The 23,597-nt window shown below is 34.4% G+C and overlaps 2 protein-coding genes and 1 non-coding gene across 4 annotated transcripts in view; all 3 read left to right on the top strand.

Moving 5' to 3' along the window:
• Positions 1-10: 10 nt before the first annotated feature.
• On the top strand, positions 11-9,995 carry LOC109581633 (E3 ubiquitin-protein ligase HERC2-like). The gene is made up of 18 exons (XM_019995917.1): positions 11-193; positions 733-969; positions 1,304-1,458; positions 1,596-1,691; positions 1,751-2,002; positions 2,268-2,562; positions 3,201-3,359; positions 4,062-4,277; positions 4,338-4,480; positions 4,882-5,027; positions 6,027-6,315; positions 7,199-7,469; positions 7,524-7,730; positions 7,936-8,161; positions 8,428-8,660; positions 8,909-9,050; positions 9,368-9,706; positions 9,754-9,995. The coding sequence occupies exons 1-18, from the start codon at positions 140-142 to the stop codon at positions 9,975-9,977; spliced, it is 3,684 nt and encodes a 1,227-aa protein (XP_019851476.1). The 5' UTR covers positions 11-139; the 3' UTR covers positions 9,978-9,995.
• A 1,013-nt stretch (positions 9,996-11,008) lies between these two features.
• Positions 11,009-23,597, top strand: part of LOC100641844 (E3 ubiquitin-protein ligase HERC2) — a 31,094-nt gene continuing 18,505 nt past the window's right edge. The window contains exons 1-19 of one of the 2 annotated variants that reach the window (XM_019995915.1): positions 11,009-11,133; positions 11,182-12,051; positions 12,328-12,501; positions 13,187-13,320; positions 13,896-14,056; positions 14,396-14,540; positions 15,114-15,318; positions 15,807-16,014; positions 16,509-16,688; positions 16,995-17,200; positions 17,521-17,907; positions 18,653-18,862; positions 19,037-19,229; positions 19,351-19,811; positions 20,216-20,462; positions 20,868-21,019; positions 21,946-22,118; positions 22,179-22,334; positions 22,760-22,961. In XM_019995915.1, the coding sequence (XP_019851474.1) occupies positions 11,023-11,133; positions 11,182-12,051; positions 12,328-12,501; positions 13,187-13,320; positions 13,896-14,056; positions 14,396-14,540; positions 15,114-15,318; positions 15,807-16,014; positions 16,509-16,688; positions 16,995-17,200; positions 17,521-17,907; positions 18,653-18,862; positions 19,037-19,229; positions 19,351-19,811; positions 20,216-20,462; positions 20,868-21,019; positions 21,946-22,118; positions 22,179-22,334; positions 22,760-22,961 (4,575 nt within the window). In that variant the 5' untranslated portion in view covers positions 11,009-11,022. The remainder of the gene's footprint in view (positions 11,134-11,181; positions 12,052-12,327; positions 12,502-13,186; positions 13,321-13,895; positions 14,057-14,395; positions 14,541-15,113; positions 15,319-15,806; positions 16,015-16,508; positions 16,689-16,994; positions 17,201-17,520; positions 17,908-18,652; positions 18,863-19,036; positions 19,230-19,350; positions 19,812-20,215; positions 20,463-20,867; positions 21,020-21,945; positions 22,119-22,178; positions 22,335-22,759; positions 22,962-23,597) is intronic. The other variant, XM_019995916.1, reaches the window with a different exon arrangement.
• Positions 18,910-18,981, top strand: Trnaq-uug (transfer RNA glutamine (anticodon UUG)). Its single transcript has one exon. It is a non-coding gene; the product is annotated as a tRNA-Gln (tRNA).

Below are 23,597 nucleotides of genomic sequence, written 5' to 3' on the forward strand. Positions count from 1 at the left end.
TGTTAGGTGTGTTCAAAACTTCATATTTTTTGCTTGACTGTTCATCTCTTTTGCTGCATGTAGAGTCGAGGCGAGTATTAATATTAGGCCTCCTTTTTCTTCATAGTGTAGCCATTGCTAGTAAACTCTGGATGTGGTCATGTTGCGCTCATCCACAAAGTATGATTCGAAATGGATAAAGACTAATCTCCAGGTATTTCTTTGATCTATTAATACATGCATGTACATGTATACACAGTCTTTTATCAGTAGATGGCCACTTTGTGAGAGAGAGAAAGAGAGAGTGTCATCTGTTATTCTGATAGTCTTGTGTGTACATATGTATATACATGTACATAATTATTATAATCAATACACATCTTATCTCCTCTATAATACAATATATATAATACATGTACATCAAGGTATACCTTGATGTACATGTGCACCTACAGTTGTACGAATACAAATTGTTTTATCACTACATAATTTTGTGGCACATTCTTTATTGTTGTTAACTACCTCAGCCAGGTGGTATATAGCGCTAAGAAAATACCTTGATATCTCTTTAACACTTACATGGACATGTTTGTTAATTTTAACTGTCATAACTTTATCATACTCTTAGTACAGAGGTTAGAAATTTTCCCATTACATAATAATTCAAACATTGCTTTTATCTACATGTACATGTACATGTACAATGTAATATAAATGTATATTATATTTATAATTCTTAATATTTTACTACAGTTGATATTCTCCGATGAGGATTTAAATCGGATGTGGAGTGAGATGGTGACAGATGGTGAGATAATGACTGATCAGTCTTATCCCAATGACAGTGATAATGGAGACACCGAGCCTGGCGGAAGTGCTGGGTCTGATAAAGCTAAAAGTGATTCTGAAAGTGAACAAAATGAAACCGTTGACAAAGAGAATAAGAAGTCAGAGTTCAAGCCAATACTTGAAGAGTGGACATGGGGAGAGGTAGTTAAAATTATATTAAAATATTATTATTATTAATTTGAAAATTATTAAAAATAAAGATAATTGTTTTTCTATTGCTATGCATAAATTTTCCATGACATGTACCGTATAGCGGGAAATTTTGGAGGGACTAAAATTTGGTGAATTGCTAAATTTTGGTGATTGGGGAATTTTTATTTAACAAATTTGTGGCCACGTGCCATTGAGCATGCATATAATGGCTCAAAATGGTGGATTTTAATTTTGGCGATTGGCTATCAAAACGCCAAAGTTGCCAAAATTAATCCCCTACAAAATTTCCCGCTATACAGTATTATTATTTGAAAATTTTTAGGAGCCAACCCTGGAGCAGCTGGTTGAAGCTCAGAGAGTTGTTATTTCAGAACAGGAAGACTTGAATAATGAGGTAGCCCTGACTTCGCTCTCTATAAACAGATTGAATAAGAGAGTGAGAGTGATGGAGAGAGTTTTTACAGCTTTATCAAACAGGTGAGATAATAAGAGTGAAGTGTATTACATGTACAATGTATGTGTATACTTAATTTTAGATAATAACTATTGCAGTGTAATTTATTGACTTGTATTACATTTGTGTATACACTTGTATTTTCATTATGCTCCTTTAGAAACAGTGTAACTGTACAAGATGACAAAGAGGTCGTGCCAATGGCCGTATCTTCTGTAAAACAAGAGAGTAAAGCTCCAGCCACTTCTTCAAAAAAGTTAGTAGAACATTAAATATTTGACATAATTATTATTATACCTGTATTAATTATAATAGTAATCAAGGGACTGGTACTGAAGGTCTGGCTAGATTAGGAGCTAAAACTGCTCTGTCTTTTGCTTTTGCTTTTTTACGACGAGCTTGGAGATCTGGAGAAGACAAGGACTTGTGTAGCGAGGTCCTTCAGCAAGCATTGGATATACTCTACGAGGTACCAGTACCGTCTCTCTTTAACTCCTCCGATATTTCCAATGTTTGGCTGGAAACCGTTGACCAGTGCATGTCGTTTTTGAAATCAGTCTGCTGTGGGTAAGTGACTAAGTATACTGTACATCTACATGTATATTGCATGTATATTGGCAGTTTGGTAATGTCTGCAATATACATGTACATGTAGAATTCACCATTTTTGTTTCATTCTGAGCATGCTCAAAGACTATGGTCCTGATAAATCACCATTATAAAAATCTGCATATTGCAAATTTTATCGCCAAAATTTAACTCCTACCTACATATATTTTTCCGGCTCTATATTAATTCTAAGTCTTATTGACGTACATTTTTGTATTTCTAGTTTTCAAAAGGAAGAGCAACTCATCCCTTTAGAAGATCGTCAGAAAGCACTATCACTCCTCACTGAGCTGGCCCTCCAGAGAGGAACGCTGGATTGCATTCTTGACTGCATACTCCTCTTGCTTCATTTATCAGACAAAGCCTCACGATCTAACGAACTATTGAAAACGGAACACGACAAGGAACCTTTCTTCCCGGCGGAAGAAGAGCTCAATTATCCACTAGTGCCTTTTCTAAGAAGAATATCGAACATCCCTTCATCGTCAGGTCTTTATATTCCACTCCAGACTGATGAGGTTAGTAATGCACAATTCAGTACTTTCTTATACCATATAAGTGGTTATTTTCTCGGGTTGCAAATTTCGTGGATTTTGCGGATTCCTTCCTGATTCCCAAAAATAAAATCCGCAAAAATCAATTTAGGACTGTACCCACATGGCACATGTGGTAGAATTTACAAAATTAAAATCTGTGAATTGGAATTTTAGTAGATTTTGCAAATCATAGGATCTGTGAAAATTACTGGCTATACTGTAATATACACAGCCAAGAATTACTGTATAGGGCTTATTTCACTGGTAATAAATTTTGCTAATTTTGCACTTTCATTGAATTTGCAGAATTAAATTCCACAAAAGTGTGGGACATTAGGAAAAATGGCTGCAGAAGGTAAAATTTGCGAAAATTTATACCAACAAATAGCAAATCTGAGCAGATTCGCAAAATTTTATACCAACAAAATAAAACCACTATACAGTATTACTATTATGCTGCTGTCCAAAATCAATGAATCAAACCTGCATACTAAGTACTGATAGGCTATTAGGACTGTATCAATTACATGTAAGTCATCAGGATTGATTCATTGATTTTGGGCAGTAGTCCTGTATCACTATCATAATTCTTGGCTGTGTGTGTACTATTATTTTTATAGGCTTGCTATTCAGGAGATCATCCTAGTCCTACCAAGTCATTCTTAGACTTTGTCACTCTTCCAAATGATGACTCCACAAGACTTGGATTGAAGCAGTGTGCCACCATTGCTCTCTCTCATCTTGATAGACTGGCTGAACCTTACATATGCTCTGAGGAGGTACTACATGTAGTGAATGATCTATATATCTGCTATCAGGAGTACATGTACATGTATATGATAGTTTAAACCCTTATGTACTCCTGCTGCTATTCTGCTATAACTTCCTATGTACATGTACATGTACTATATACAATGTAGTACATGATTATATGTACATTAATGAAGTTCCCATTACTCAATGATGCATGTACATGTACTAGTGGAAGTGCACCTGCATGCACATACACTGTACTTGTACATGTATAAATGTAAAAGTATGCACCTGCATGTACGTAATGCTTTTGTTTTTATTATGTACATGTACATGTACATTACCCCCTGTAAGCATATGAAAATGAACACAATCTTATCCATATACATGTACATGTACTATAAGCTGTACAATTACTTCCAAGTGACATTAGTTTAAATGACATTTATATTTTATACACTTACTAGCTGTTTATGCTAATAATCTTATACATGTAGGTACATAAGTATGTACCATACAAGATGATTTATTGGGCGGAGTAATATTTGGTGGATTTGCTTGTGGAAAGAAATTGGCAGATTTTATATTGGCAATTTTGTGCCACGTGCCATCAAGCATGCTTAGATTGAAACAAAATGTCGGATTATATATTGGCAATTTCTTCATAGAACTGCCAATCGCCAATAATTCATCTTGTATGGTATTAATTTTTAATAATTATTTTATAGACAATTGATGGAACTGTAAAGCGTAAAGCTTCTGAGATTGCTCACTGGGGTAGCAACAGGAGTGAAGGAGGTCCGTCAATAATACAGACTTCAAATATTTTGCTTGAAATTGGAGCAAAGGAATTTTACTCATCTCCAAAGCATCGAGTGGTTCTTACAGTTCATGGAACTGTCTTTTATGTGATGGATGCGTCAATGGGTGACTTCACTGTTGAAGTAGGTTTAAATGAATTGCCATTATTATTATTATTAATATTTCAAATTTATATAAATTAGCAATTATTCTTTCCTGGAGATGAAGAGATTATTCAAATTGATCATAATCCTTCCGGAAATCACATTCTAGCACTCACAAAGGATGGGAAAGTGTACAGCTGGGGACAAGGAAGCAACGGTGTACTGGGAATTGGAAACACAGAGTAAGAAAGACATATGTACTACATACATGTAGTATACTAATTGTAGTATACTAATAGTATACTAGTGAAGACTTGTTCATTGTACATGTACCATAAATGTTCAAATAAAAGCCCTAGCATTATAGGACAAAAAATTTGCACAAAGCAAAGTTAAAAATGCCAAAACTTAGATTTGATAAAAACTTAGTCTTAACAACTTAGGTCATTTGTGAGTTATGACATTCTAAGATGGTGGCACCTACAATGTACATGTACATGTATTGAGTAAAATATGCATACATGTGTCATGTACATGTATGTACATGTATTAGTACCAGGTGTTTATTGGAGCCAGGCTTTTATTTGAACATTTACAGTATGTATATATACTATTATTGTTATTTGTGAATGGTGTATTGTAGATCTCAGACTGCCCCTACTGCTGTAGCTGCACTCTCTGGTGATAGGATTGTTCATATTTCTGCTGGTAGCATGCACAGTGCTGCTGTTACTGAAGATGGTGTTCTTTATACCTGGGGCAAAGGCAGCTATGGCAGACTTGGACATGGTTAGATAGTAGATAGTAAATAGTACATGTAGATAGTAGATACTAGATACCGTATAACTAGAAAATTTGGTGGAGTAAAACTTTGGCGAAGTTGACGAATTGAGGTCCATTCTCTAAATTTTTAGTCTCCAATTGATAGAGTTCCATATAAACATACACAGAGTTAAAATTTTGCCAAAATTTTGACCTCTAAACCTCTTTTGAATTCAATTCGCCAAATTTTAACACTCCTAATTTTCAAGCTATACAGTAGTACATGTAGATAGTAGATGAATAAAAAAAGATAGTAGATACATGTCAATGCATGTACATGTACAGTATAATTGAAAAGGCTAGTAGTCCCTTGCATGTGTAGGTGTATATAATTTCAAATTTTGTTTTCAAGATTACTGTGTACAGAGTATGCACTGTATCATCACCACAGTTTGTTTCCCTATATATAGCTTGGGTTTTGCAACTACAAAGATACATGTACATGTACATGTTAAATTAGCATTGGTAATTAGTGCATTATAATGAGATTTATTTTTGTGTACATGTATAATGATATATGCAACATATACATGTAGAACTCGACTGTTGTGCCAGCATTCATTGCACAAAATTATAAGGTACATGTACATGTACATACAAGTACACAGGGCTCTGCCTAGAAAAAAATTAGAGGTGGTTGGACCGTTGGAGACTAATATTGCTCCTTTTAAATTCATATACATCATACTAGTGACTACAATATCATGCTTTATGTATGGTTATTAGTATTAATTGGATGGTTGGTCTAAGTGATGAACTGGTTGGTTCATTTGTTGAGGTGGTTACCCCAACCACCCCCTACCATCATAGGCAGAACTATGTGTACATGTACGATAATTAATTGACAGCTTATAATGAATGCCCATAAATAATGTACACTCTACGCAGTACATTTAAGATACCATATACAGTAGGGCATTTCACTTTGTGTGAATCATTATATGTACATTGTGTATGGCCCTATAGGTAATGCTGAAGACAAGCTTATTCCAACAATAGTAGAAGGGCTGAATGGAGTCAAGATAGTCCAAGTTGATTGTGGAAGTGGTGATGCTCACACACTAGCACTAGATGACACAGGACAGGTGTGGTCCTGGGGTGATGGGGACTATGGGAAATTAGGTAGACCTGGTAGTGATCAGAATAAAGTCCCCAAGCCGATTTCTGGTATTGGATCCACGTCACCGGTTGTTAAGATTATATGTGGGAACCAAATCTCAATGGCGCTTACCAAGGATGGTAAACTCTATTCATGGTTAGTAAGGTTGTGTTGATTAATATATCGTATAGCGGTTTTTTTTGTGGATAATAAATTTTGCAAATGACCTGTATCTGGAAGTTTGTGGAATTAATTTTTGTGAATTTCCACTATTCTGCCATCTTGTACCGTATTACATTGATTTTCAAGGAATTTAATATTGCGAATCTTGAAAAATCTGTGAAATTTGCAAAATTTGTTATCCTCGAAAATAACCCGCTATATGGTACATATTGTGTGTGATTTACATGTACATGTACATGTATTTCCTAATATTCACTTGTACATGCATGTACATGCTGTGACTCATTTGGTCTTGCACCCTTCCAACTCTGGGATTTCTAGAGGAAAAAGTTGCTCAAAAATTGGGCCAGCAACCTTGCCAAATTTTGTCAAAAATGGCAAGGAGAGTATTCCCCATTTTTGTAATTTTTTTTCTGGTGCATAATATATGTCCTTATGCTGTGTATTAACTTTGAGCTGATTTTGATCAAATTTGTATTTTTTATGAATTTTTAAAGTTTCTCCAAATGCCGTATACTGTATTGTAGTGCTTGTCAGCTCATAAAGATCATGCTGTTTAGCTCACTTAGAACCACATACTTTACTGAGGAGAAAGTTATAGTGAATTTGGCCTTTGATAAAGTACATGTATTTTTATGCATTAATTGTTATCAGTTCATGACTATTGGTAGAAAAATTAAAAATAAGGCTCTACTTACATGATAATAGGGAATGTGGATAGTTATAATAATAAGGTTATACTGTATAAAATTATTGTGTGTAAATGTGTAATTTATGTTTCATGTAATTCATGTATGTGCATAACAATAACAATAACATATACATACATGTACATACATGTATATTTGTTTTGCAGGGGTTGTGGTGACACCTATCAGCTTGGTCACGGTAATCAAGAGCACGTTCGTCAGCCAAAGCTAATCGAAGGATTATCAGAGACTGTAGTGAGCGATGTGAGTGTTGGTGCCCAGCACTGTGTGGCACTAACGACTGATAGTGATGTCTATGCTTGGGGAAAGAACTCTTCTTTTGAAGTGAACGAATCCGGTGACATTATATCTTCGCCGCTAATGATAGAGGCTGCCTCTGGTAAAGGGGCTTTATTAATTGCTTGTGGTGCTTCTGAAGTACGTACTGTGTATACATTAAAACTTTTTATAAGTATTTTATTTCTTATGTAGACTTTTGTATCTTTCAGTAAAAGTCCGACCCCAACCGGAAAAGAGCTTCCCTTCATATTGAATGTATCAACTGTCACTTTTGAGAAATTGGATCAACTCTTGAAGATTGTTTGTGATAAGTTGGATGGGAAAGGTCCTAACACTCACCCTCCATCCCAAGAGCAGGAATGCATGGCCATAGCTGCTCTTAACCTGCTTAAACTCCAAGCAAGTTCCCTTAAATACTTTCTATTTTAATACATAAAATTTTTAAATATCTAATGATTTAAATACATTTAAGTAATTGTATTTTTATAAATTCTTAATAGAATTAAGTAAACATTAACATTGCATTTTTACATTCTTTAAATACATTTTAAAAATACATTTTTGAATACATAAATTAAATAATATAATTTCATTCTTTTTATAGTTATACACTGCTACATCGTCAGGTATACCTTCTGAGTCTATTGGTCTCCAGCCTGGCTCGACTCTACTCCAGTCAATCAAGCATTTTGTGATTGATCTTGCTGGTGAATCTGGCGTCATACCTTCTGTTCAAAATGCAGCACAGTCCGTTCTAAGAAGTGGCTGGGCAATATTACTACCAACAGTATCAGAGAGAGCCAGTGCCCTCTCTGGCCTACTGCCAAGTGGTAATGATGCATACACATAATATACAGTACATGTACCATATAGTGGAAATTTTTTGTGGATTTTACATTTTTTTCAAAATTTAAAACATAAAATCACAAAAAGTTGATTTAATACAGTTCAAGATGGCTGAAAAATAGAATATTGCGAAAGTTTAAACCATGAATTGGTTTGTGGATGGATCCGCAAAAAAATTTTTGGGCCACAAAAATTTTTGACTACACTGTAGTGATTGTACTCTGAAATTACAATTACTATTATCCATTAGGTCCTGTGACAGATTCTTTGCCTAAAGGACAGCAGTTCATGATTCATTTGTTAGTGAACAGTCTGATGGCTGACCATGGCTTGGAGAATGCTTTAATGTCTGCCATTACTTTTGAAACTCGAGAGCAAGACACAATTTCCGAAATACTAAGTGATGATGCTGTGCCTCTGTTACACTTGGTCCATCAACTCATTGGAAATTCTATTAGTATGAGCCTGTCATACTTTAAGCAGGTACATCATGTACATTATACAATTTACATGTACACATTAAATGGACTAGCAGCATAATTATTTTAAGATTGTGGTTAGATTTTTGAGTGGCTTCTTAATGTCTATTGCCTGGTATAGTTTGTATGACTGCTTTTGTTAATTTTATATTTTAGATGTTTTGGGACATTTGTGTATGTTTTTGGGACTTCATTTTATTTGCATTATTTACTATTTAGTGATAGTAATTTGATTATTCCTTCTACATGTAGCTCCTTCAGACTTGTGACATAAAGAAACCTACTGTCATTGATGACTCTGAACTTAAGTCAGACTCCTCTGCTAAAGGATTGCTGCAATTATTTCAGAGGCTACTCCTATCAAATGTATTCTCTTGCAGCAAAACGAATGAAGGTTTATCTTGAATATTAATACCGTATTTTCTCAAATAAAAGCTTGGGCATCTATTTCTTTGAAAAAATTTAAAAAATAAATGAAACTTGAGGTAACAGTGAGATTTAAACCCGAGACCTCATGCACAAGACTTCAGGAAACCTAAGGAAGTACATGTACATGTATCTACAAGGCATCTATATTATTTGAAGACTAGATTTATGTACAATGTATTTATACTTCCATTTTATTGCTACCCTGGAGTTTATTTGCACCCAGTTTTTATTTGAGGATATACGGTATTTAAATTTACATGCTTTTTTATGTTTGTATTGTAGCACAAACAAGAGGTGCTCTCTCTGTATTAATAAAATACATTGCCATGGTCCAAGAATACTCCAATCAAGTCCTTCATTCTGCTATAAGAGTTGGTTCACTTGGGCCGAGATATTTCATCCTTGCATCATCTGCTTTGTCTAAAGGAATGTTTGGGGCACTGCTGCCTGAATTAGCTGTGGGTCTTGTTCTCTTACAGTTGAAAGCTCCTCTACTTATATCTGAGTCTGACTGTGTCCCTTTACTTAGTGGGCTGCTTGATTTACTTGATAAATTTAATCGTTTGTCTCCTAACTGCACTAAACTGGATGAAGAGGACATGGCATGGCCTGATGTTAAAAGTACGTGTGTGTTTGTAGTTTCTAATAATTTTTGTGTTTTTTTAAAGATATTAGCTTTGCGGATGCGTCATGTAGAGTTGTCACTAAAAGTGATATTGAGAAGCACAATAGTGAAGAAGGTGAAGGGAAGTGGCTTATTATTAAGGGAAAAGTGTATGATGGGGAACAGTTAGCATCTCAGGTGAGTCTACTACATGTTCATAATGCATCTATATTTGTGATACCAATTATACTATTCATGTACATGTATACAATGTACTGTACTTGGTAAAGAATTACATTGTACTTTACGCCACTGTTTTAATAATAATTTAATAATAATAGTACATAGGCTGCATGCGTTCAAATTGTCAAGTCTTTGAAATTTTATGTTTTTACATGCTCAAAAATTAATATTTGTGTTAGCTAATTTTGTGTTCAGGCCATAGTCTATTCACTAGTGGTGGGTGATATATTGAAATTTTTATCAATATAAATGATATTTTACAGCATTGATACTTATCGGTATCAAAATTTTGAAGAAATTTGGATTAATACCTTGACCATGCCCATTTATTAAGGTTAAATGATATTAATGAAGAAAATTGTAATACAGTATATGTCATATATTTTGCAGTGATTAAATTTTGTGATTTTCGCATTTTGGAAAAATTCGCAAAATTAAAATCCACAAAATAGCGTGCTGATTGTATAGTAGGTGTGGTAATTACATTAAAATTATGAAATTTTTATTTACAAATACAAAAATGCAGCCAAATATGGCATATAATGGTAAATAAGTTACTGACGTATATTACACACACATGGTTACACGTGCATGAAAACATTGATGAAAACAGTCAATAATAAGAGGTGTGACTCCATAGGTGTGGTCTAAATATTGTATCGAAACTATCGATAGTACCAATATGGGCTGATATTGATTGGTATCAGATTGAATCCATTTTTGCCAGTATCGCCCAGCACCTACTATACATAATCAAGTGACATTAGAAGCGGTTTAAATTTTGTGGATCAAAAATAGACAGGGCATTACACCCTTTCAAAAATTGTAATGAAACATCTATATGAGCCTTGACTTATAACTTACATATATCTCAATTGTACTCTTGCTTTTATACAATAGATTTTGTAAAAGCTATTGTGGGTTGCCTTGTTGCCTAGGATACAGTGTATACATACACCCACTGCTAGCAATGAATATGATTATTATTAATTTTAATATTCATAGCACAATGTTTATGCATAGTATAATCCACTTTACACTTGGCCTTTACATGTTACTTGTATTTCATTAGACACCTTGCAATACTGACATGCTCTCTGACTATATTGGTAAAGATGCAACTGAAGCTTTTGAAACAGTTGGACACACTGAGCACGCACTGGAACTGATGAAGCAGTTTTATGTTGGAGACTATTTTGAAGTATGAAAAAAACTTAATTGTTTTTTTTTAATATGGGACTCTTTATAGGGAGGAGAGGGTTCTGAAGGATCAAAATCATCAGAAACTTCATTGATTGTTGATACAGAGAGGACACTGGCTTTCTTGCATGGTCTTAGAGCCAGTCACATGTTTAAAAGTTTACCTATTCTCCCTGAGGAGGAGGCTAGCGAAGAATGTCTCTCGATGGAGATATTTGCTGGTGGATTGGAGAACCAGTCTCAGCTAATGGGTGTCAAGGTAATGCAGGATAAAATGTATCCAACTCATCAAACTGATGCTGGACTCTCATTCATAAATGGTCTTGTTCATCCCGAAGCACAGAATGAGACTGTGACTCAGTTTTTGACGATTGTCCATAGCTACTGCAAACAAAAGAACCTTATTCTTGCCTTGACCGAGCACAATCCTGATCACCCAGTGGAAAGATTCTCACGAATGTTCATGGCTTGTTTACTAAAGCTTCACGACCTAGTTCAGCTTGCATTACTACTAGTGACAGCTGACAATTCTTCTACTCAATTCCCATCGGCACTAGGCGACATTTGTAAACTGGTCTATGATGCAAAGTTGCTCCTAGTTAAATCAAGACAAGAATCGTCTTGTACTTATGATGAGATTTGTGGTCCTGCCATCGATCGTTGCTTATTTCTTATTGATAACATTCGGTCTCCTGCTACTGATGTTCATTCCATGCTTCATCGTCACCAGCTGTCTTGTGTGTCCTCTCGGTGGAAGAGAATGGCTCAGAAAGCTCTCTCGTGGCAGCATAAGAGACAGGAGGTTTCATCAGAGTCTGTGGATTCATCCGCCATTAACGATGAGAAGGAGTCTCAGATGAAAGTTTATTACAAAAAGCAAATGTCGACAGAGAAGAAATCATTGGAACAAACTCACGAGGTATTTAATATTAAATTATTTCTACTTTGATGAGCTCCCATGAAGATTAGGTTATTTTTAAGCCTTTTCACACTAGCACAGATTTTTAAAGTGCTTTGATGTGCATTGATTTGAAACCACTCTAGTGTGAATACAATTAATACGCATTACTTTGGCGAGTGTGAAAAGGCCTTTACTTTAACGATAGTTACATGTAGATGAACTGCCCGTACAGACTCACTCAATTACCAGGGGCTTTCCCCAACAATAATTTTTAAAATTTTTATTTATGTATAGAATTCGTCTTGGACTCCAGTTACACTTGAGATTGCAAGCAGCAGAAAGTTCAAGTGGTTGAGGGAGAGAGTTGGCACTAGCTCACATCATACTCTGCTACTTAACCAAATAAAGAACTTTGTATTCACTGATGATGTTGATGTCAAAATGCTGTGTACTGTTCTTAAGCGACAGGTAGATAATATTATAAATATATAATAAAGTAGAATATGTAGAATGAAGATCAAAAGACACACGCCTTTGTTGTAGATGGTAGAGGTGGTACTAACATATTGCTAGTATTCAAATTAAATTATTGTTAATTGAATAACTAAATCACAACACTGCCAGCACTCTACAGCACTGCATACTAGCTCAATGAAAAAAACCAGCTGCTAATGTAAAATTTGATGCCACAAAAATTTTTAAAGTAGCACCTACATGTACATGTACAAATCGACAATTATACATGTACAAATGAGTACATGCATCGATCACTACAAGCACTTATTCTGTAGTAGTAAATTGAAGCATGATTTATGGTGTATGGCCAAATACAATGTACCTGGTAAAAGTAGCAAAGATTATGCATGTACACGTATCTCAATTTAAGACTCTTTACATGTTTAAACCAGTTACATGTACACATGTATGACACTCTTTAAGATTTTTTTATTTAAACAATAACATCATTAAAATTACAGGCCCATGCTACAATGCATGAGTCTCATAATACCAGAATCTACATGTTCTATAGCTATACACTGCTGTCATGACACCTTCATTAACACCATTAACAATCAACACTAGTATAATTATAGTACATATCTTTATTTCTTTTTTATTTTTTTTTTATTATTTTTAAAATTTTTTTTCCTAGACTCTAAGAGCTGAGCAGAGATTAGCCGGAATTAAAGCAATGCTTCAAATGCTCTCACTGGAGAGTCTCATACCATCAGTCAAATACTCCATACTCTCTGGGTGGCATGGAATGCTAGGAGAGCCACAGGATGAGTAAGCTATTATTCCATATATGGAGTATAATAGCATTAATATGTTACAATGATACTGATTATAGTAATAAAATAGTATTTAAGCCACTCCAATAAGATTCATAGTTTCCTATTGCATATAAAAAATAGGTGGGTCTAATGCAGGCGGGGTTGTTTAATTTATTTAATTTATTCATTATGACCTGTGTAAACTGCATTTATACGTGTAATTAATTAATTAAGAACTGCAGCAATGAATATGTGATTTGGTTCCCATGTGACAGGGTACTGTATTTGCCTGATTAGAAGCCCGGGCATAAAAAAAAGTTGCCAAAAGAGGGAATCGACCCTATGTCCCCTAGCTCATTAGACTATGCTTCAAGAGTTAAGCTATTTGGAACAATCTAACATTGAGGTTATCTAAATTGGCTATAATATGTGCATCTATAGTGAGAATATTTTAAGGATGGACGTTTATTTAAGCTGGGCTTCTAATCAGGCAAATACGGTACTATAAATCAACTTTGATTGGCCTAAATAATGATATGTTACTATAATTATGTACATGTACATGTATTATTATTATTGTTGTTGTTGTAGTATTCTTAACTTTTCGTCAAATATTGAGCATGTCACACCTTCGTTGCTCGCCGAAATTGAAATTGAATTTCGTGAAATCAACAAGTGGGCCCTCCAGCAGCTGAGGCAAGGTGTTATTCACATTCGTAATTTCTTTGATCACATCTCAACAATGAACTGTTAGTTATTATACATGTAATATGCACATACATGTACATGTACATGTACATGTACATGTACATGTATACATTAAATCATGTACCCTGCATGTACATGTATAGCTGAGGGGGAAATTTAATGAATTAGGCATTTTGATAGCCATTTGAAATTAAAGTTTAAACCCACCATTGTAACCTTTATGTGCATGCTCAATGGCAATATGGCCATAATCAAAACCCTCCAATCACTCAAAAAATTGGCAGTTGCCAAAATTTTATTCCTGAAAAAATTACCATGTATAGTACATGTACATGTGCATACTACATGCATTATATACTGTATTTATTTATTTTGTGTAGCTGAATCACAGGGCAGTATCTGTTCCTGTTCTACTTCTCGTTTTGTTATTTCTTTGCTGAAGATGTTGACTACGGAAAACAAATCAGTTGATCTTTCTATGTTCATAAATGAAGGATTGCTTGGATTAGTACAGTCTATTTTTAAGTAAGTAAAGCTTTTAGATGTTTTCATTTGTAAGCTACATGTACAAACATGCATATACATGTGCATGTACATGTATATGTGCATACACATAGATATTAGGCCACAACATACATGTACATGTACATGTACAGTATAACTGTACTTTATATCATTATCGTTTAATGATACCCTTGTTATAATAATGCGTCTAATACATGTAAATTTTTGGCCATAAAATTAATGTGCTGTATTTTAAGTAACATTCATTTGAATAAATATATGTACATGTACATGTACATATTACATGTATATATTGTAGATGTAGGCTTTAGGCAAAAAAACACTTGCATACATGTGCATGTATTTATAACAGTACTACTATAGTAACTGTACTGTTTGTCATGGTCCTTTTAAAAAGAGGTACTAGCAAATCATTTTTATACTAACATGTAACAGATACTAACATTATATGTGTACATGTACTTTTTATAACAGTATTAATTGTACACATATATTGTTATTTGTGTTAATAAATTAGTTCTTTTACTTTTTTACGTACATGTACATGTACATTAATCTATCTTCCCATTGTAGATTAACTGGTGTTTCAGAGCTTGAAGAGAAGGTTGAAGAGACTAAATCAAATCCCACTGGTAGCGGTACAACAGCAGTACCAGTAGTGGAGTTTGCTAACTCACAGAACTCACCCAATCCTCCTGTCACTGGGGTAGAGGTCATCCCACGACTCACTCCAGGGACAAGAGTTCAACGTGGACCGGATTGGAAGTGGGGGGATCAGGTACTGTAATAGTGTACATGTATTATTATAACGTTCAAATAATCTTGTATATGTATGCATGTACATGTACATGTAATGTAGTTTCAGTCTCAAATTTTTGTGATTTTACAAAAAATTGAGTGTTAAAAATTTTGTGAATTACATGTGACATCAATGCATGCATGATGACTGTAGTAGTCTAGTACGTAAAATTTCACAAAAATTTTAAGAATATTCAACCTAGAAATTTGAAGCAATGTACATGTAGTGTTATTTTGTAAATTTGTGTACATTTTGTATGTACATTTACATGTATGTGCATATGCATGTGTGCTGATATGTACGTATACTGTTTGTACATGTACATGTACACGTACATGTACATTGTACATGTAGGGGAAATATTCAGTAATTTTTTACATTGTAATTGCATATACTTTATGCTTGCAAAAAAATTATTATAAATATTATTATTTTTATATTTTAATATTATATTATTTATTTTGTAGAATGGTCCTCCCCCGGGTGAGGGTACAGTAATCAGTGAGGTTGGCAGTGATGGCTGGGTGAGGGTCAGGTGGGACACTGGCTCAGTTAATTCTTATCGAATGGGAAAAGAAGATAAGTTTGATTTAGCGCTGGCTCCGTCAGAATTGTTACCAAAAACTAAACCTGAAGAGAAAAAGGAAGATATTAAGGATACTCAAATTTCTGAAGGTATTTTTATACCAGCATATTGTGTACAGGGTTTCCCCATTAAAGCATGCTAAGTGAGCTAAACAGCATGAGCTTCATGAGCTGACAAGCACTACAATACAGTACATGGCATTTGGAGCAACTTTTAGAATTGATTAAAAATTTAAATTTGATCAGAATTGGCTCAAACTTTGTACACAGCATAAGTACATGTACATGTATATGTATCAGAAAAATGATTAAAATGGAGAAGTTTCTCCTTGTGATTTTTGTCGAAATACCCTTTACTATAGTACAAGGCCCTTGGGAACAACTTGACAATCCTAAGCCAAAATCCTGTGGGAAGTTATGAATGCGTACATTTATATTGCTTTTATATGTGCATGCATGTTTTAAATTATACTGCAAAATTAAGCATGCACATGTACCACTCATTAATTCACGTCATAAATAAATGTACATGTACGTACCTTGTGTAAATATTATCCTATTATTCACTGTGTACTCTATTGCAGGATTAACTTTAGAACCAAAGTGTATCGATGATTCTACTAAAATTGTTGTCAGGTCTTGTGTTCATCTTCTACGCTGCATATCAATTGGTCTTGGCATTCACGCAACAGGGATACCCTCATCAGTAGCTAACTCACTCGCATCTCATTTACTTCATGTTTTATCAAGCAGTATGGAAAAAAGTTAGTTAATAGGGTATTTTTTCTTTTTTAATTTTTTTGCTCATTTGAGCTTAGAATGCAATATTAGATTTTATTAATATCTAAAATTTTGATCATAAAATTGTTATGTTTTTAAAAAATTTGGAAATGTTTACAATTGAATTTTTAACTTAAACACATGTTCATGATATTATCTGTACGACACACATGCATTTAAATTGTATTGTCCAAATGACTCCTTATTCTAATCTTCTATATACATATAGATGTACATGTATATACCATGTATTTTTAATTTGCTATTATTATTATTATAAATCCCTGTAGGTGATGATAACAGTGGTATTTATTCAATCCAGCATTACATGTGGGCTACCTTTGGTTTCCTTCGTGGTATTGTGACTAGCACTGACGTTGGGTCTGCCTTCTGTACTCCTCTATGGGCTAAGCTAATAATGAATATGGTGGACAGTTTCTGCTCTCCTACAGAATCAGCTCCATCTTCTATTAAGCACTCTAGTGTCATTCATCAGGTATGCACGATATTTGTGTTGTCACTATTAATTTTGAATTTTATTCTAAAAATTATCTATAGCATACCATATACATGTAGCTTGTTTTTCAGAATAATTTTTTTAAGTTTGTGATTTTTTGAAGATTCATAACATAAAAATTTAATGCAGTAAAAGATCGCTGAATTGTAGACAATCATGAAAATTAAATTAATCTTGTCAACTTCCAGATATAGGTCATTTGCAAAAATTATTATCCTCAAAAACCTTGCTATACATGCACAACATTAATAATAATGTTATCATGATAGTACTAATATTAATACTTGTCTTGTTTTTAGGTTCTTTTCTTAAGATTTTTGAGATCATTTCTCTCTTCGTGGCCAGAGGGACAACACAAAACCTCACAGTCAGAGCTGATACACCACCTATTTCGCATGCTAGGCTACATCATGGTACTCTGCAAGGTCCCTTTTGACGGAGGGCAGCCTCTCTCCGGGAGAAAAAGAGTCAAAATCCACACGGCACCCACTGCCTCCTTTAGCAGCACCATAGCTGAGGAATGCATTGTTTTATTGAGGAAGCTCCACCCTCTTCCGGCCTGGAATGATATTGTGAATGAGTTTATTGGAAGTGCTCTTCAGAATATTCCTCAGTTGGTGTTCCCTGCTCAGTTTGTGTCTCAGGATGACAGCATTGAAGAGATGTCTTCAGCTCACAAGGAACAAGTATGCTAGTGTTGCATGTTAATGAGGGTTGGGGTCAATGTAGGCCAAAGATTTTACAGTGGACTGTAGTGTGTAGCGTGGAAATTTCGGAGGGAGTAAAATTTGGCAATTTTGCTAAATTTTGGTGAAAGGAGGATTTTAATTTGGCAAATTTCTGGCCATGTGCCATTGAGCATGTGCATAATGGCTGAAAATGGCAGATAATTTATTGGCAGGGATTTAATATTGGCAATTGGTGTTATGAAGAAATTGCCAATATAAAATTCACCAATTTCATTCCACGGGCAAATTTTCCAAATATTACTTCTGCCAATAAATCATCTTGTACGGTATTACAGTACATGTACATGTACACAATGCATGTAGCAGGAAATTTTGGAGGGAATTTAATTTAACGAATTGGCGTTTTGATAGCCATTCACCAAAATAAAAATCCGCCATTTTGAGCCATTATGTACATGCTCAATGGCACGTGGCCACAAATTTGCCAAATTGAAAATCTGCCAATCACCAAAATTTAGCAATCCGCCAAATTTTACTCCCTCCAAAACTTCCTGCTATATGGTAAATAATTTGCCATATTGAAAGACCATTACATTTACATTTATTATAACGAGTTATTAAACTGTTAATCATGTACGATGTGATATTAATTAACTATTTGCACATGTACATTGATATGATAATTTTCATGCAATTACTATTACTATTACTGCAACAAATGTAAACTTTACTTATTACATAGTTGCAATTGGATATGGATCGTTATGGCACAGCACTGGCAGTTCTATCAGTAATAGGTGGATTGGATGATAGACCAAGGATTGGAGGTCTTGTCCAACATGAGGAACTTGGTGTTGGAACGATTGCTAAGGTTCAGAGCAAGAACAAAGTCGCTGTTTTGTTTCATGGAGGAAGGAGAGCTAAGCTCTGTCTCATTGCGACGCTTAAAACGGTGAGCTTAGAATTAAAATGCAATTTTTAATCACGATGGATCAGAATGGTCCCATGGTGTAATGGTTAGCACTTTGGACTTTGAATCCAACGATCCGAGTTCAAATCTCGGTGGGACCTCTTTTTTTTCTTTTTTTGTTTATTAATTTCATTCTTTTTTTATATTTTTTTACAGTTGAAAGTTTTGGATTTTCATGTTAACCAGCTTCCAATGAGTAATACTGTTACAGGGATATGGACTAGCCTTGTCCGTCTTGCTGGCTCTGGGGATGGAGCATTCTCTTCATTTTTAACTTCAACTGCAGCTCCTAATTTAGTCACAAGCACATCGAGCAATAAAACCTCTTCCAAGAAATTAGATGGAAAAGGTAATTTTATTAATAACATAGCACTTTTGAAAGTTTAGTAATTTATTTAATATGTGTACATTTGTTAGATAGAAAGAGAAATTTTGTTTCTTATAATAATAATTTTTTTACAATTTTTTAGAAATTGACATGGCTGCTTTGCGAAGACAGCAAATAAGATTGGGCTTACTGAAAGCTGCCAGAGTCCTGTTCAGCCAACAGGAAAACCTTTTACAAATAATGACAAGCAAATCAGACGTCATTGATGATGAGTATCAATACAGCTTATTCCAACAGTTACTAAGTGCAGCTACTAGGCCCTCACCTGTTAAAGCAATGTTTGGGAAAGAGGAACTAGAGGGAGCTGCTGTGTCTATTTGTCAGTATTTAGCAGCTGAAGTTCACAGTCCTCAGACAAACGAGGCTACTCAAAAGAAGCAGCCACGGAAAGTGTCTACTTCTGCAAAGAAGACTCAGTCAGTTCAAAGTACTAGTGCTCCAGCAGTGGCACCTGCTGTACCTGAACCACCTCCTCCTTCTAGGATAGTATCACAAATAATGGAAATGGGATTTCAGAGAAGGAGAATAGAATATGCCATTCAAGTAAGCATATATACACATGTACATGTACATATAATTTTATGTTCTGCCTTTAACATTTCTTGCACAAAATAATTTACAAATCCTTAAAAATAACTTATTTTATGGATTAAATATTCATTGTTCGATAGTCACTGTAGTGGGGTCTAACATGAATTTCATTATTGTGGATATGAATTTTGCTTTCTATTATACATTTGCAAATCACAAAAAGATTTCTTACTACATGTAGTCATGTACATACATGTATATAATTCTTTGTATCAATAATGTTTTATTTAATAAAACACATGTACATGTATATGTGTATGATATTTTTAATCAATAATGATGTTTTATTATTATGCATGTGTACATTAGTATGTTGTATCAAAAGTGATGTTTTATTATAATGCATTCCTTTGTAGATGACTGGTATTACCAGTAATGTTGAAAACCTCATCGCTTGGCTACTCGATCACACTCATCTTGAAATCCCTGACGTCGAACCACCAGCGAAACCCACCGTACAGCCTCCCCCTCCTCCCATTCCTCCTCCTCCCATTGAACCATTGGAGTCAGTTGAGGTTAAGTCCGACAGCTCCTCAGGGGATGAGAGTGCTGATGATAGCGACTCATTTGATTATGACATTGAAGACCAAATACCTCCTTTTGGTACGATAGTTATACTGTATACGTGTAGTTTAGAGGGCTTTAAATTTTTTGGATTTTACAATATTTTTATTTTACTCTACCGTATAGCATAAATTATTTTAGAGGGCTTTAAATTTTGTGGATTTTGTAATATTTTTTAAATTTTACTGTACCATACATGTATAGCGTAAATTATTGTAGACAGCTTTAAGTTTCGTGAGTTTTATAATTCTTTGAAGATTTGTAAAAGTTACATTTAGTTTCACAAAATTTAGCTTATTATAGTATAAGATGGCTGACAGCATAATTTCACAAAAATTAAATCAGCAAATTACATGTACATTTTAAGGCTATTTCACAAAATTTACAGCCCTTATACTATAATCATTCTTATTATAATATTACTTATTATTATTATTTCTCTAGGCTCAACTTTGCCTTACAAAACAATTGATCAGTTCAAGAATGCTGAAGAATACTCACGTTATGTGTGTGACACAATAAATGTTGGAGTCTCTGTTCGATGTATTGAAAATTGTGGAGACGTCAGAAAAGGAGACACTGGTAGAGTGACTAAGGTCAGCCTTCACTTTAATCTTTGTTCAATTACCATAATTACCATAATGTACATGTACATGTAGTTTTAATAATTTGTGATTGCTAATTTTTGTGATTAATGTGTTTTACACAATGCACACGCGTACATGTAATTTAGTGAATTTGTGGCTATGTGCTTGTGAGCATAAGATAGTAGAGTAATGGCGAGTTGTTTTATTTTGGCAAACAACTATCAAAATCCAAAGTGTGAAAAGTTGCCCACTCCAAATTTACTCACTACACATGCAATGTATAGTATACAGTATCTATTCATACATGTAGGTATACATGTAGGTGAAGGAATAGGGGAGCCAGGGGGCCCCAATAAAAACCCCTAACAGTAACAGAAGTGCAATTTTTACTTTGCCATTATGCTTCTATTTATTGTATGTATGCAATACTTGCTTGATTGCCCCCCCCCCCCAAATACAAATTTCATTCCTATACTTTATACATGTACATGTACATGTAGTTTTAATAATTTGTGATTGCTAATTTTTGTAATTAATTTGTTTTACACAATGCACACGCGTACATGTAATTTAGTGAATTTGTGGCTATGTGCTTGTGAGCATAAGATAGTAGAGTAATGGCGAGTTGTTTTATTTTGGCAAACAACTATCAAAATCCAAAGTGTGAAAAGTTGCCCACTCCAAATTTACCCACTACACAATGTATAGTATACTGTATCTATTCATACATGTAGGTATACATGTAGGTGAAGGAATAGGGGAGCCAGGGGGCCCCAATAAAAACATCTAACAGTAACAGAAGTGCAATTTTTACTTTGCCATTATGCTTCTATTTATTGTATGCATGCAATACTTGCTTGATTGCCCCCCCAATACAAATTTCATTCCTATACTTTATGCTATTATCAATTTATCATATCTCTTATCATTAATAGATTGATAGAGAAGATGTTCATAGTTTACATGTCCAAGTCCTGTGGAGCAGAAAATCAGGAACTTACTGGGTGAAGTATTCAGCCATTGAGTTCATTGGATCACCCAATGGACAAAAACCTGCTTTTAAAGTTGGGGATAGAGTCAGAGTAAAGAAATCAGTGAAATCACCAAAGTCAGTCATTTTGTACAGCCTGTATGTAATACTATTATTATTGTTACATTGTTATTGTAGATATAAGTGGGGCTGTGTTACTCATGGTAGTATTGGCACTGTCCGTTCGATAAATAGAAATGGGCAGGATATTTGTGTGGACTTTGCTGAACAAAGCAACTGGACTGGATTAATATCAGAAATGGAACTTGTTCCTGGAATCCACCCAAGACACAAGTAACCAACAATAATAGTATTAATGTAATTAATGTAATTAATGTACAAATATGCATTAATTACATTAATTATGTACTGTATAGCCGATAATTTTTGAGGGGTTAAATTTTAGCAAATTTGGTATTTTTGGTAGCCATTTGCCAAATTAAAACCCACCATTTGTGTATGGGCATATACTCAATGGCAATGGCATATGGCCACAAATTTGCTAAATTAAAATAGCAATTTGCCAAAATTTCTTTCCTCCAAAATTACTATACGTACATGTACATGTACACGTACATGTACATGTACACGTACATGTACATGTTTTTTTTTCATTTTATATCTCTACAAACTTGATACATGTACATGTATTAGCCATGCTACATGAAGAATAATACATACACAGTACATGTACATATATTATATTCTCTACATTATAGGTGTGATGGCTGTCAAATGAATCCCATTGAAGGCCCAAGGTTTCATTGCCAAGTGTGTGCTGACTTTGATTTCTGTAAGGAGTGCTTCATTCACGGTCAATCACATGATCATGCTTTTGAGAGGATCGATGATCAAGGACAGGCAGCAGTTTATGTAGGATCACCAAAGTCCTGTAGACTTGCTATTAAACAAAGGAAAAAAGTAAATATTAATTATAAACATTAATATTAGTGATGGGTGATTCCAAGTCCAGAGTATTCAATCCTTTGATTCTGAATGGAATCGTACTCGTAACGAAAGAGTAGTGAGAATCGTTTGAAACGATTCTGAAGTAAACCACACATTAATAATATCTAATAAACCAGTAGTTAATATCTTCATTATTCATTGTTATTTCTGTAATTGATAACATGGGGCTTTGTGCATGCACAGAGTGGTATTCGATTCTAGAGGTGGGCGATACGATACCAAAGTACTCATATATCCGGTACCAAGTACTCGATACCAAATCCTGGTATTGGGTAGTGTAGTGACTATGCCCAATCACACCTTCTTTGACGTCATAATGACAGCCACACCCTTTCATAATTATAAAAATGGCGGATGATTTCCCTTTATTTTTATTAATAACTAATTATAACTTATTTGCGCATGCGCAGTAGCTGACTACTCATTCAGTACCGTACAGAAGGAAATTTTGGAGGGACTAAATTTTGGCGAATTGCTAAATTTTGAATGATTGGCGAATTTTAATTTGGCGAATTTGTGGCCATGTGCTATTGAGCATGCGCATAATGGCTCAAAATGGTGAATTTTTATTTTGGCGAATGGCTATCA

Source organism: Amphimedon queenslandica, unplaced genomic scaffold, assembly GCF_000090795.2.
Source record: "Amphimedon queenslandica unplaced genomic scaffold, v1.1 AMPQUscaffold_13428, whole genome shotgun sequence".
NCBI lineage: Eukaryota > Metazoa > Porifera > Demospongiae > Haplosclerida > Niphatidae > Amphimedon > Amphimedon queenslandica.

What these genes read in the sequence shown, in the direction of transcription:
- LOC109581633 (XM_019995917.1), top strand. Translation starts at nt 140, where the DNA reads ATGTTGCGCTCATCCACAAAGTATGATTCGAAATGGATAAAGACTAAT. An exon ending in CTTACATATGCTCTGAGGAG is followed by an intron (nt 3,360 to 4,061) that starts GTACTACATGTA and finishes ATTATTTTATAG; the next exon opens with ACAATTGATGGAACTGTAAA. An exon ending in GGCATGGCCTGATGTTAAAA is followed by an intron (nt 9,707 to 9,753) that starts GTACGTGTGTGT and finishes GTTTTTTTAAAG; the next exon opens with ATATTAGCTTTGCGGATGCG.